The sequence below is a fragment of the Serinus canaria genome, chromosome 13 (assembly GCF_022539315.1).
Source record: "Serinus canaria isolate serCan28SL12 chromosome 13, serCan2020, whole genome shotgun sequence".
Taxonomy (NCBI): Eukaryota; Metazoa; Chordata; class Aves; order Passeriformes; family Fringillidae; genus Serinus; species Serinus canaria.
The window spans coordinates 2,322,660-2,336,772 of record NC_066327.1 but is presented as its reverse complement, the minus strand read 5'-3'; the positions used below and the strand labels follow the sequence as shown (position 1 = coordinate 2,336,772).

Genomic DNA, 14,113 nt, shown 5'->3' with positions numbered 1-14,113 from the left:
GAAATGCCCATGAGCTGACAAGGAATGATGCTGTTTTTCAGTTGACTTTGAAGACTGAGACTTTAACTGAGCCACAGGTAGCTTATACCCACTGGAACATTTTCTATTCTGATGCATGCATCTGTATTATGGTCCTCATTCTCCATAACAGGGGTTGTGTGGGAAACATGTCTTTCAAGGATGTCAGTCTGCAAAGGTAGGTACCCTCCTGCGTGATATTTGGGCATGCCAAAGCATTCTGTCTGCACACAGATAGGACAGGTTTGCTTGGCTGTGGTTTGAAATGTCTAAAAGGGTGGTGGGAGCATTCAGTTTTCCATTTGCTGTATAAATCCCATTGTTTTGCTCCTGTGCATTTTCCATTTCTTCTTCTTCAAAGAAAATACTTGTAGATCTGTGCCTCTTGACACCAGATACTCTTCCCTGTGGTTCTGCTGCATATGACACAGCCTGAAATGTTAAGCTGTAATTGCTTCACTTCTGAACTCTTGTCATTCCTTCCTTGTTGCTTTTCATGTTCTACAAGTGGGTCTCAGTTTTCCTGATGGGTCTGGAAAAGGAGACCTGTTGAAATTAAGGGGCTGTGGAGCAGTTTCTATTCACACCTTGAGGTGTTTAGTTGCTAAGATAAAGACTTTGATATTCTTCAGGTTTCATAAAGTACTGCTGATCTTCTGAGTGCATTTCCTTTTCACGTGTAGTTGACATAGGACAACAATATTCCAAGAAGCTGAATTTGTCCATGGTGCAACTGAATACTGTGAATGCAGAGCAAGAGGTTGAATTCCTCCTAGAAATTAGGTAGATTAATGTGGTTTTGACTGAGGACTTGTTTGATTTAATGGTGGGCCATTTTTGGCTGTGATCCTGGTTTTCCTGTTTAGAAAGGCAATGGGAGGCCTCTGATAACAGAGCATTTGTCCAATAGCTCTGCATTGTAGAAGGCTGACACCTGGTTAGATGTCATCCATGAATGATTTGGATTGTCTGAAGAATATCTGTCAGAAATTTTAGAAAAAGTGGCTTAATGTGATGCTCTGGAAGTGTGTCTTGACCAAAGTTTAATGCATTTCCAGCTGCACTTTATGGAGGCCTCAAACTGGACCTGTCCGAAGATCTCTTCTTGGTGAAAGATCTCCCTGGCTCGAGGAACACTTTCTTTTACTGTTCTACAAATCTTTCCTTCAAACTATTCCTGTGATCTTTTCCTAATACACTTAAGTGCTTTACAAGTAAATCCTTGATAAATTCTTTTTCTTGTGACTATAGAATTACTTGATTAGGTGTAAATGTGTCAAAAGTAAGGAAACAAATAACTGAGGTTGCCGAGTTTAAACATTTCATTCTTGATCCCTCAGAGTTTCCTTTTGGGAGTATTAGCTACATCTTTATTTCTATCTATAATAATCATATAACAATTACCTCCCTGACTTCAAGAAGCAAGCAATTGTTCTCTTTCTGCTTACGTTAATGAGCCTAATAGATCAGGTTGTTGGTGTGTGTGGATGTATGTTTTCAATCTCGCGGTTGTTGAAGAGGTTTTTGAACAAGCGGGGTAAGACGAATGGTAATCTGGAGCTTGAAATGGGAAAAATATGCTTTCATTTACAAATATTGCCATTAGTAACATATTAGTACCTCCTGTGGTTGAAGAACTACCTCCACGGAATGCCTCTACCATTCCTCCCGATCGTGATCCCCTGAAGGATCAAAGCAGAGGTCGGCTAGAGAAAAAGCGGTGCAGAAGGTCACCACTGTACGGGAAATTGTTTCCGTAGCAAATATCCGGTCAACGCGCGCTGCCCGTGTGCAAAGCAGCGCCGGGCAGCGCTCGGTGCCTGCAGTGCCGGGAGGAGGCTGCGGGCGCCGCTGTTGACCGAGAGGAGCGAGAGGAAGCTCGGAGCGCTGCAGCCCCGCCCGCTGCGGACCGGCTAGATCAGTCGCTCTGTATTAGGCTCGGCGACCGAGCGGTCTGCGATCGTCTCCGCTGTGCTCAACCGTTCTGCAGCGGAGCGGGGGGACGGCTGCCGGCAGAGCGGTCGGGAGCGGCGAGACGGATAAGGACAGTGAGGGAGATCGGCGGTGGTGCGGTGGAGACCTGCTCCCTGCGTTGCGGTGCTGGCCATGTGCTCGGCGGGGAGGCGCTGGGGCCGGCGGCAGCGAGCTCTGCTCTGGGCTGTCCTGCTGGCAGCGTGGGAGGCAGCGTGGGGGCAGCTGCGCTACTCGGTGCCCGAGGAGATGCCCAAAGGCTCGTTCGTGGGCGACGTGGCCAAGGACTTGGGGCTGCAGCTGCCGGAGATGAGCGACCGGGGCGTCCGCGTTGTTACCGAAGGTCGGGCGCAGTATTTCTCTCTGCACGGGAAGACGGGACATTTAGTGATAGCGGAGAGGATCGACAGAGAACAGCTGTGCGAGAGCGTGCAGCAATGCGTGCTGCGCTGTGAGCTGATAGTGGAGGGAGAAATGAAGTTTTATGAAATAGAAGTGGAGATTGTGGATATAAACGACAATCCACCCATCTTTCAAGAGGCTGAGACAGAGCTGAGAATGAGCGAGATGACAGCCCTGGGGGCGAGGTTTCCCCTGCCAGATGCTCACGACCCAGATTCTGGCCGGAATTCCCTGCAGAGCTACGAGCTGAGTGGTGACGAGCATTTCTCGCTGGCCGTGCAGGCGGGCCCCGGCGGCGATCAGCGTCCCGAGCTTGTGCTGGCGAAGGCGCTGGACCGGGAGGAGGCGGCGTTTCACGAGCTGGTGCTGAGGGCGAGCGACGGCGGCGATCCGGCACGGACGGGCACGGTTCGGATCCGCGTGACGGTGCTGGACGCGAACGACAACGCGCCCGTGTTCAGCCAGGCGGAGTACACGGTGCGTGTGCCCGAGGACGTGCCCGTGGGCTCCGTCCTCGTCACTGTCACCGCCACTGACTCGGATGAGGGCCTGAATGGGCTAGTGAAATACTCTTTTAAAAAGAAAAAGACGTCATCGCAGATATTCCACCTGGAATCTGAGACGGGAACGATCACTCTAGGACGAAGCCTAGACTTCGAGCAAGGCGATGTATACCAGCTGGATTTGCAGGCATACGATGGTGGAGCTCTTTATGATACGGCAAAAGTCGTGATCACTGTGACAGATATCAACGACAACGCACCAGAGATTTCCGTGCGGTCGGCATTAAGCGAGATCTCGGAAGACGCCCCCTCCGGAACTGTTGTGGCCCTTTTGTATGTGCAGGACCGGGACTCAGGAGCCAACGGTGAGGTGCGCTGCTCGCTTGACAAGAACGTCCCGTTCCGGCTGCAGAGCTCACAGGGCAATTACTACAGCGTGGTGACAGCGAGAGAGCTGGACCGGGAGCAGGTGTCGGAGTACAACGTGACGGTGCGGGCGGCCGACGGCGGGTCGCCGGCGCTGCAGAGCAGCGCGGTGCTGGCGCTGCGGGTGCTGGACGTGAACGACAACGCGCCGGTGTTCCTGGAGGAGCGCTACAGCGCGCGTGTGGCGGAGAACAACGCGGCGGGCGCGCTGGTGCTGACGGTGCGCGCCACGGACGCGGACTGGGGGCAGAACGCGCGCGTGCGCTACCGGCTGGCGGAGGGGCGGGTGCGGGGCGCGCCGCTGTCGTCGTACGTGTCGGTGCAGGCGGAGACGGGCGCGCTGTACGCGCTGCGCTCCTTGGACTACGAGCAGCTGCGCGAGCTGCAGCTGTGGGTGCGGGCGGAGGACGGCGGCGCGCCGGCGCTGAGCAGCAACGTGTCGGTGAGGCTGCAGATCGTGGACGAGAACGACAACGCGCCGCAGGTGCTGTACCCGCCGCCGGCCTCAGCGGCGGCGGGCTCGGGCTCGGGCTCGGTGGCGGCGTGGTCGTGCGTGGAGCTGGCGCCGCGGCGGTCGGAGGCGGGCGCGCTGGTGGCCAAGGTGGTGGCGGTGGACGCGGACGCGGGGCAGAACGCGTGGCTGTCGTACGAGCTGGCCAAGGCCACGGAGCCGGGGCTGTTCCGCGTGGGGCTGCACAGCGGCGAGGTGCGCACGGCGCGCTCGCCGCTGGCGCGCGACGCGGCGCGCCACAGCCTGGTGGTGCTGGTGCGGGACCACGGGCGGCCGGCGCTGTCGGCCACGGCCACGCTGAGCGTGGTGCTGGCCGAGAGCGTGGCCGAGCTGCTGGCCGAGCTGGGCAGCGCGGCCGACGAGGCGGCGTTGCCGGCCGAGCCGGCCGCCGGCCTGACGCGCTGGCTCGTGCTGGCCGTGGCCGCCGTGTCGTGCCTCTTCGTGGCCTTCCTGCTGCTGCTGCTGGCGCTGCGCCTGCGCCGCTGGCAGCGCCGCCAGCTGCTGCCGCCCGAGAGCGGCGCCTTGCGCGGCGTGCCCGTCTCGCACTTCGTGGGCATCGACGGCGTGCGCGCCTTCCTGCAGTCCTACTCGCACGACGTGTCGCTCACGGCCGACTCGCGCAAGAGCCAGCTGCGCTTCTCTGCCGGCAGCTCCTGCGACACCCTGCCGGCCCGGCCGCTGCCCGACGAGCCCGCGCCGCTGCTCGGAGACGAGGTCCCTGCCAGTGGCCCACCAGTGGATCCCGCAGCTCTCCCGGTGAGTTCCTCTGTCCTGACTTCCTCCGTAACAATTTCGCCTTCTGCTCCTCTGTGGTCCGTCTCGTGCATAGGGAGTTTGGTTGACTTAGGCAGGAGATGTCCAGAGAATCATTGTTCACGCCAGTGGTGGAGGAACATGGAGAAATAATGCTACTTGTGCTTGGTGCTGTTAGTCGTGGATTAACTAAATAATTAATCGCGTCATTATTATTTCTCATTCTTTCTGCTTATCCAATATCACCTGGAACTGGCTCCTCTTTCATCTTGAGAAGCTTGATAATTCTTACAAGCGTAGATGACGAAATTTCTTGCACTTTACAAATTGCATAAACCTCCTTTGAGTTTTTCAGAGCCTATAGATTTGAATCCTGGGAGCTTTTTCCTAAGTGTCTCCTGCAGTAAGCATGTGAATGTTTTGCTTCTGTTCATCATCTTTATCCAGTGTTACATCCCATACAGCTCTTCCTGTGAATGGTTGTTTTTGGACATAGGTGTAAAGATTGTACTAATGGCTGCAGAATGAGTTTTCTTCCAAAATACCCATGTGCTAAGGAAGAATGACGGCGTCTCAGTGTTGATTCTTATTGTTGAGGCTTATATTCTGATTACTGAGCTCTTTATCTGAGCAACATGTTGCTTATAGTGCTTAGAACATTTCATTTAACTTGAGGTGAGTGTGTTGAGCAGAGAAGGTTCTATGCATGGATCTTTTTGGGATTCTTGTTCCCCATAAGGAGATATTGGGTGGAAAATGTCTTTCAGTGGTATCTGTTTCAAAAGTAGATTGCCTTGCGTTATGGTGTTTCAGCCTGCTGTTGTATTCTGTCTGCACAGAGTCAGAGCAGCTGGAAGACTTAGCTGTTGCATAGTTTGAAATGTTAGTGTAAGTGTTTATTTTACTCAAGCTGGTATTTGATTCCCTTTGTTGTGCTTCTGTGCATTTTCCTTTTCTTGTTCTCCAACGAGATTTCTTGGAGATCTGTGCCTCTGGATGCTACCTACTCCTCTTTTGTACCTACTACAAAAGGACTACTACTACTATTTGACACAGCCATAAATGTCAAGCTATGACTCCTGCACTGTTGGGGCTTTCCCATTGCTTCCTTGGTTACTGTGTTCTAAAACTGGTTGTTTGGCCAGTAGTCTTAAAAATAAGTATCTATTCAAATTAAAACCTGGCAGAGCAGTTTCCATCCATCCCTTGATGCTGTGCAGTTGCTAAGACAAAGGCATTGATACACAGGTGTCAGTGTGTTTTGGCTGAAAAATGGTTTGGTATCATTTCTGGTGCCAGTGTGTAGGAGTACAGCTGGAAAGCTGAGCTGGGAGCACTGCCCAGCTCATGACAGAAGTGGATAAGTTAGCATTAGTAGGCCACAAGCCTTGGCATCAGAAAGCAGAACCTTGAAGGAATGCAGAAGAGAGCAGTGTGCTTGGTGCGATGTAAGCAGAACTCATATGAGATAACACATACCTGCACTGGTTAGTAGGAGGCTTTGGATAAAGCAGTGTTACCTGGTTAAATGTTATAGTTGTGCTGTTTTCAGTAAGTGCTGAAAAGGTATAAAAACTCAGCTTTGCAAATCAATAGATGGCTTCATGTGTGCATGGAGTCCACATCTGTTTTGTCAATTGCCATCACTAATGCCTCTGCCATTTTTTTCTATGATCCCAGTTTCCCTGTACTGAAAAGCAATGGTAGCCTTCTTATAATACAGCTTTTGTACAATAAATCTGCATTTAGAAGGATGATGCATGTGTAGATGTTGCAAATGAGCAATTTAGATGGCTTAAAGAATCAGTATCAGAGCTGTTACTAAAACTGTTTTCAGTACGACTTCATAGAAGTGCATCTTAACAAAGGTTGATGGTAAGGTTCACTCTACTCCATGCTATATGGATAATATATACGAGGGATTTGTTAGGGAGTGGCAAGCCTTGAGAGTTGTCCCTGCTCAAGGGGAGAGGCACCTGACCTTGCAGGCCAGATGCACTTCAGGGAGAGATCCAATTGAATTCATCCAAAGGTCTGTTGTTGGCAAAATTGTCTCTGCCTTGAGGAGCAATCTTATATCTCTTGCAATGTTGTAATTGAGAACTTCTTCACAGTTGTAATTACCCTTTCTTTCAGGCCTTTCTCTCAGGCCTTTCTCTCCTGGAATGTTGTGGTTCCTTTTATCCCATTTTCTGGACTGTAATGCATTAGAAGCTGTGAGTGGTTTTTTGCAGTAAATGCCGCAAGGAACTAAGACAAAATTTCATATGCTAGGAAAAAAGTAACAGAAGGTAAAATAGATTCTATTACACATTCTCAGAAGATTTATTTTGAGAATCAGACCTATAATACAGCTTTTAAACTTATGGCTACTTATTTGTGTAAGATGAACAGCAGACCATAATGTAGAGAAATCAATGACAGAGGATGACAGCTTAAAAAAATACAGCCATGTACCTTGTGGTCCAGAGTAAGACCTCAACTTCACACTTTGATCTTGAGACCTCAGTGAGTTCCAGGTGCTCTTGGGGATGAATTTCCATGCTGACAGTGAAGACTAGAATGTTCTCCTTGTCAGTTTCTCAGAAAACATTTCTTTACATTGACCATTTGCTTTTGTCTTGTTTTTTTTTTCCAGTTCCAGCCCCCCTCCCCTTGCTGATCTTCTGTGTTTGTAGGTTTCATTTAGGTAGTGATATATCTTCATTTAGGAATGTATTTTCTGGTCACGTTAATGCTGGTGTGGAGAGCAGGAGAGGGGGGTATATTTCTGTTTCAGTATTGGTATGGGTTTATAGACCTACCTATGACCTTAGAAGAAGTTGTATCTTTGTGGAGCTGTGCATGTGATAAGAGGGGAGAAGTGATTCCCTCTAAGCAAAGAGTGAGATGATGTGGGAAATAGCTTTGTAGAAAGTTTTTAGGGCCTGGCAGAAGGCCCTAAGGAGTGACCAATATTCAATCATGACAAATATTAGTGTGAGGCTGCCAGCAAGACCAATCACATTACCATTTAGTACCATTGGACCTTTAATCTTCTTAAAATACTTTCTAAACATCAAAAATTGAAAATTCTCAGTTCTTTGGCAATAGAATTTTGTGCTAAGTTTCAGTTCTGAAGAGATCCACAATTAAATGTTACTCCCCATCATCCTGTGTACACAAACTGAACTTTCTAGTACAATTGTACTACCCCAGTAGCCCCTAAGAGTGAAATTGCTGAGCTGGACGAGTCCCCATGGATTTACCAAAGGATATTGGCTCATTTGTGGAAATAGAACCTAACAAAACATTGCCTCAAAAATTAAAAGTAGGCCATGTAACATCAGACAGCTCACTCTGATAACACCTAGAGTTTAAAAAGCCATCAAGAGAAAACACAGAAAAAAGATTTGCCCATCATTATAAGGAAAACTGTAATTGAGGCCCTGCAAATTGACTTACATCAGCTTTATTTCTGCCTCAACTTGCCTCAGGTGAAGCATTGAAACAATTTCACTTACTAAGGTGTTAGCTGAGTCAAGAAGTCAATGCAACTTCCATTAGAATTAGTGATTTGATAACTGATGTTAGTGCTGCCAGACGTGCAACCTTACAGAACAAAACCAGAATGGATTTTCTTTTACTGGCACATGGATATGGTTGTGAGGATTTTAAAAGACTGTGTTGTATGAACTTGTCTGACCATTCTGCATCCATCCACAAACAACTTCAAAAACTGAGAGATCAAATTAAAACAAACAATAGGACATGGTTAGACAACTTGTTTGAAGGATGGAGTTTTGCACCTTGGCTAAAAGAACCTTCCAAAATAGGTTTATATGCATGGATTGTTATAGTAACATAGTGATAGTGCCTTGTGTACTTCACTGCACACAGCAAATAATGAACCAAGCCATCAAAGAAATTTTTTCTGTCCAAGAGAGATGGGGAAATGTGGGAAATGGATTTGTAGAGAGTTCTCAGAGCCTGACAGAAAGCTCCTATAGTCTGCATCTGCATGCAAACTTGGAGACAAGAAATGGTGACTTAGAAATGCTATGGAATGGGACAGACATTGTTAAGAGGGAAATGGAGCTAGAAAGAAGTTTCAAAGGATGGCCTTGCAAATAATACTGGATACTTTGGAGAAATAGAACTGTAAAAGATGCATTGTAGTGGGACCCACGAGGGGTAGTCCTACATGATTTGCTTTAAGATATCTACAACATGGTGTGACAAAAGCTGATAGGCCAAGAAATGCTTCTAGTATATTGTAATTAAGAAATAGTTGGCTGCTGATGGTGATGGAGTGAATGATAACATCTGTATTGTCTCACCCTTCTCATGAGACTGAAAATGGAATAAAAGTTTTTAAAACACCTCTTAGTTACCCCATCTCTGAGTCAAGAAAAGGGTATTGTCCAACAAGATGATCCATTCTCTGTTGGATGACTGCATGTCATTCTTCTGACAATACCACTAAGCACAAAAATGTACCTTCTTTCTTGGTATGATCATGATGCATTATCATTTCATGAGTTATTTTTGACAATTATGTGCCTCAGAAGCAGACCTGCAAATTCTGTAGAGATGGAGATGTGAGAATGTTGAGGTATGGGTAGAACAGGTTATGATTGCTGTGTGAAGATTCCTTTCTCCATTTATACATCTCTGTGACTTTTTGATGGAGATTTTCATGAAAGCAGTAATGACATTTTCCCACCATGGATCTTCCTTTGGGTTTTGTTTCCTGGAATGTTATGGTTCATGTTTTCTATCTGCAGACTGTTCTTTTGCATCTGTAGCTTGTGTTGTTCTGCATGAAATACTGACCTGCCTTGGAAACCCAAACCAAGACAGAATATTTTATGTGAGTAAAATTATACAGAAACTAAAACTGAGCTTCCCAAGGTCCTATTCACATAAAGGCCTTGATACTGCTTTTTGACTTGTGGCTTCATATTTCTAGGAAGTTAATGGGCCACAAAGTAGAAACGTTTGCAAGAATTGATGAATATCCATATATGGACCCCGCTGCAATGCAGTCCAAAGTAAGACCTCTGGGCCTTGATTGCTGTCTCAGTTCAGACCTTACTGACTTTTGGGTGTTCTGGGAGTTCATGTTTTTAGGCAGAGATGTGTAAAACCAGCAGTACTTTAGAGGATTCCAATATTTACCTCATAGGGGCCAGTAACAGCTTTTGGGTTTGTTTCTTAATAACCAGAAACGAGTGAGAGATGTGAGGTTCTTGCTTTGCAAGAAGGACAGCCCTTGCACACAGCCCTACCTGCAGCTTACTCCAAGTGGGTAATAAGCATTGAAAAAGATCAAGGAGCTTTATTGCATAGCAGCACTCACCTCTGATCTCCCTCTGGCAAGTTCTGGAACATTGTCCAGACTGTTGAATGCTGCTGGTCACACCCCACCTGCCTAGGGATTGTTCTTATGTCTCGCAGGACTACCCGACTATGAGCCCCTCTGTCATTTCCTACATGGTACAGGGCTAGAAGTGGCACAACGGAGAATAACCACTTCCATGTGGGAGAGTGGGAAGTGTTTGATTTGGTTTTAATTAGAAGCATTTTTCTTGTTCTGAATAAAAGCATTGTCTGAGATTTACTAAAATCATTAGGTGCAGTCAAGAGAGACCTAGTAGCCCTTTCAAAGGTGTGCGTCTTACCTAGCTTAATCTTGAGGTTTTAGTGACCTTTCATCATCTGTGAGGGTGATCATTTTCAGGCAGAACTGTGGAAAAAAGCTGAAGGCCATAGGATGGATATAACTTCCTCAGCAAGGTCAGATAGAGGTTTGGGGTTTTGATATTAATCATTCGAAATTATTAAAAACTTACTACTATTCATGCTATCCTTTGACATCTGGATTGGCCAATTGATAGCACTTTTGTGTAGCAGCTCGCAAAATTAAACCAATACACATGTGAAATCAATTCTTATGGCAGGCCTTAGAATTTGAGGTTTCAACCACCAGCACTGACTTTGATTTTCTCCTGGGTTGGAGTCAGTGTAATGATTTGCAGTTTCTTTTTTTCTGCAAGGTATGGAAAGTAATATTGCTTGAAGTTCAGGTCCACTGACAGTGGGCTTCACATTTCCTTTTCACTTTTAATAAATGTTCTGAGTCAGAACTGAACCTTGACATTATAAAGCATCATCGAATTCACACTTTTGAATGGGATGCACAGACAGGGTAGGGAAAAGGAAGCATTTAGAATTTTGGTGTAAACTTATAGAATGGGTTTGGAAAAGGTGAAAGCAGTGGTTAAAAGAGAGAATTCTGTTCTTCGTCTCTTCATTCTGGCAGTAAACTCGAGTCTCAAGAGTCCAATTCTTAGACTGCAAGAGCAAAATTTCTTATTTGTTCTGACATGCGTAATTGTTTCCTTCGCTATTTTCATGCCACCACCATCAACAAGATAGAAAGGTCTATGGCACTGCATAATACCAGCTTAAATGTTTCCTGCAGCTACAAAAAACCTTTTAGGTATGGCACCATTGTTGTTGCTGTAATCATTAGGTTTTCTCCTCAACATAAAACAAGAGCTTCTGCTCTTGTAGATTGCAATCAAAGAGAGCCCCCGGGGCCGGTGCAGCCGCCGAGCCCCGCCCAAAGCCGGGCCCCCTTGAGCTCCGCCATCCGGCAGCTGCAGTGGCGCAGCGGCGCCTCCGGGTGTCGCTGTTGGCCGCCGCCGAGCGGCGCTGGAGCCGCCGCCGCCACCGCCGCCGCCGCAGCCGCCGCGTCCTGCCCCCGCAGGCTGATCGCTCGCCCGGCGCCGGCCGCAGCGGCAGCGGCACCGCCAACAGCAGCAGCAGCGGCGGCGAGAGGCGGCGAGAGCTTGCACGCCGACCCCGGTGTCTTTCAGCGGTGTCTGTTGTGGCCGGCAAGAGCGGCTGGAAGGGAGGCAGGAGCGCAGCGGCAGGAGGCAGGAGCGCGGCGAGCGCAGTGAGCAGAGAATGGCGGTGAGGCGGCGGCAGAGGCGCGGGCCGGGCGGCGGGCGAGCGCTGCTGGCCGCGCTGCTGCTGCTGCTGCTGATGGGCGTGTGGGGCCGGGCGGCTGCCGAGCGGGTCCGCTACGCCATCCCCGAGGAGCTGGGCAGAGGCTCGCTCGTGGGGCCGCTGGCGCGGGACCTTGGGCTCAGCGCGGACGAGCTGCCGGCGCGCAAGCTGCGGCTGGCGAGGAGAAGCAGTTGAAATACTTCAGGGTGAATGAGGAGAACGGGAACCTGTACGTGAACGAGAGGCTGGACCGGGAGGAGATGTGCGGCGAGTCGGCGACCTGCTCTGTCAGCTTCGAGGCGCTGGTGCACAACCCGCTGAATATTTTCCACGTCGAGGTGTCCATCGAGGACGTGAATGACAACTCCCCGGTCTTCAGCAAGGCTGTTCTCGACCTCGAGATTGGTGAATGGACTCTTCCCGGTGCTCGTTTTCCGCTGGAGATGGCCCGAGACGTGGACGCAGGAAGTAACTCGCTGCTGACTTACCAGCTCGCCAGCAACCCGTCTTTCTCTCTATCCTGGAATGAAAACCCAGGTGGAAAGAAGCAGCCCGAATTAGTGCTGGAGAGAGCTTTGGACCGGGAGAAGCAGAGCTCCTTTGAGTTGATGCTGACGGCGGTTGATGCCGGGGACCCCGCGAGGTCCGGGACTGTAGAGGTTCGCATAAACGTGACGGATGCAAATGATAACCAGCCCGTGTTCAGCCACAGAGTATATGAGGCGCGAGCAGCGGAGAATCTGCCGGCGGGGTCGCTGGTGTTGCAGGTGGTGGCCACGGATGCGGACGCAGGGTCCAATGGGCGGGTCTTCTACTCCTTTGGCAACGTCCCGGATACAATTCTCAGATTGTTCACTGTCGACCATGATAGTGGTGAGATCAGGTTGGTGGCTTCTCTCGATTTCGAAGAGAAAAACAAATACATCTTAGGCTTGGAGGCGAGAGACGGCGGCGGACTCACGGGTCACTGTGAAGTGCAAATAGACGTCACGGACGAGAATGACAACGCGCCCGAGATCACAATTCTGTCACTGTCGAGCCCGGTGCCCGAGGACGCGCCGGCCGGTACTGTGGTGGCCTTGTTGAAAGTGCGGGATCGGAGACTCCGGCGAGAACGGTCAGGTGTCGTGCGAGCTGTCGGGAGAGGCGCCGCTGTCGATCGTGGCGTCCTCGGGCGGCTTGTACAAGGTGGTGACATCGGGCGCGCTGGACCGCGAGCAGGCGTCGGAGCACCGGGTGACGGTGGTGGCCCGGGACCGGGGCAGGCCGGCGCTGTGGAGCAGCACGGAGCTGGTGCTGGAGGTGTCGGACGTGAACGACAACGCACCGGAGTTCGAGGAGGCGGCGTACAGCGCGTACGTGGCAGAGAACAACGCGGCGGGCGCTCTGGTGCTGCGCGTGCAGGCGCGGGACGCGGACGCGGGCGCCAACGGGCGCGTGAGCTACTGGCTGGCGGGCGGCAGCGCGGGCGCGGCGGCGCTGGTGTCGGTGGAGGCGCGGAGCGGCGCGCTGTACACGCAGCGCTCCTTGGACTACGAGCAGTGCCGCGAGTTCACGGTGGCCGTGCGGGCGCAGGACGGCGGCTCTCCGGCGCGCAGCTCCACGGCCACGGTGCGCGTCTTCGTGCTGGACCGCAACGACAACGCGCCCAGGGTGCTCTGGCCCGCGGCGGCGGCGGCGGCGGGAGAGGCTCCGGGAGGGGCGGCGGCGCCGCCTTTCGAGGTGGTTCCGCGCTCGGCCGAGGCCGGCTACCTGGTGGCCAAGGTGGTGGCGGTGGACGCGGACGCGGGGCGCAACGCGTGGCTGTCGTACGAGCTGGTGCAGGCGTCGGAGCCGGCGCTGTTCCGCGTGGGGCTGCACAGCGGCGAGGTGCGCACGGCGCGCGCCGTGGGCGAGCGGGACGCGGCCAAGCAGCGTGTGGTGGCCGTGGTGAAGGACCACGGGCAGCCGGCGCTGTCGGCCACGGCCACGCTGCACGTGGTGCTGGCCGAGAGCTTGCAGGAGGCGCTGCCGGAGCTGAGCGAGCGGCCGGCGGGCGCCGAGGCGGCCGAGCTGCAGTTCTACCTGGTGCTGGCGCTGGCGCTGCTGTCGGCGCTCTTGGTGCTGAGCGTGGCGCTGGCCGTGGTGATGCGGCTGCGCCGGGCCGGGCCGCCCGCCGTGCTGCGCTGCCTGGGCGCGCAGCGCTTCTCCCTGGCCGGCGCCGCCTTCCCGGCCGACTTCTGCGAGGGCACCTTGCCCTACTCCTACAACCTGTGCGTGCCGGCGCCGGCCCGCTCCTTGCCCGAGGCCGCTTGGCCGCCGCCGCCCGTGCCCATCCTGTCGGCGGAGGAGCTTCTGGGCGGGGATAATTCCTGCGACAAGCGGAGCCCGAACATCCGCGCCCTGACAGGAGAACCGCCCGCCAATCCCGACGCACCGCAGGTCTGTAAAACTAAATGCTCCTCTTGTTCTCCATGTGCCTGGTATTGTTCGGGTAATTTATTGGTTCTGGAAGGTGTGAAGTACTATATCCTCCTTCCACTCTCAGCAAGCA

At 51.6% G+C, this 14,113-nt stretch overlaps 1 protein-coding gene across 5 annotated transcripts in view; it reads left to right on the top strand.

The window, feature by feature from the left end:
- The window catches only part of LOC115484229 (protocadherin gamma-C5-like), a 208,813-nt gene that overhangs the window by 40,691 nt on the left and 154,009 nt on the right, over positions 1 to 14,113 (top strand). Inside the window, exon 1 of one of the 5 annotated variants that reach the window (XM_050979627.1) lies at positions 1,977 to 4,587. The exons of the other annotated variants lie outside the window; for them this stretch is intronic. Within the exon in view, the coding sequence (XP_050835584.1) occupies positions 2,125 to 4,587 (2,463 nt within the window). The 5' untranslated portion in view covers positions 1,977 to 2,124. Of the gene's footprint in view, positions 1 to 1,976; positions 4,588 to 14,113 lie in introns of those variants that run through there. 5 annotated transcript variants of the gene reach the window in all.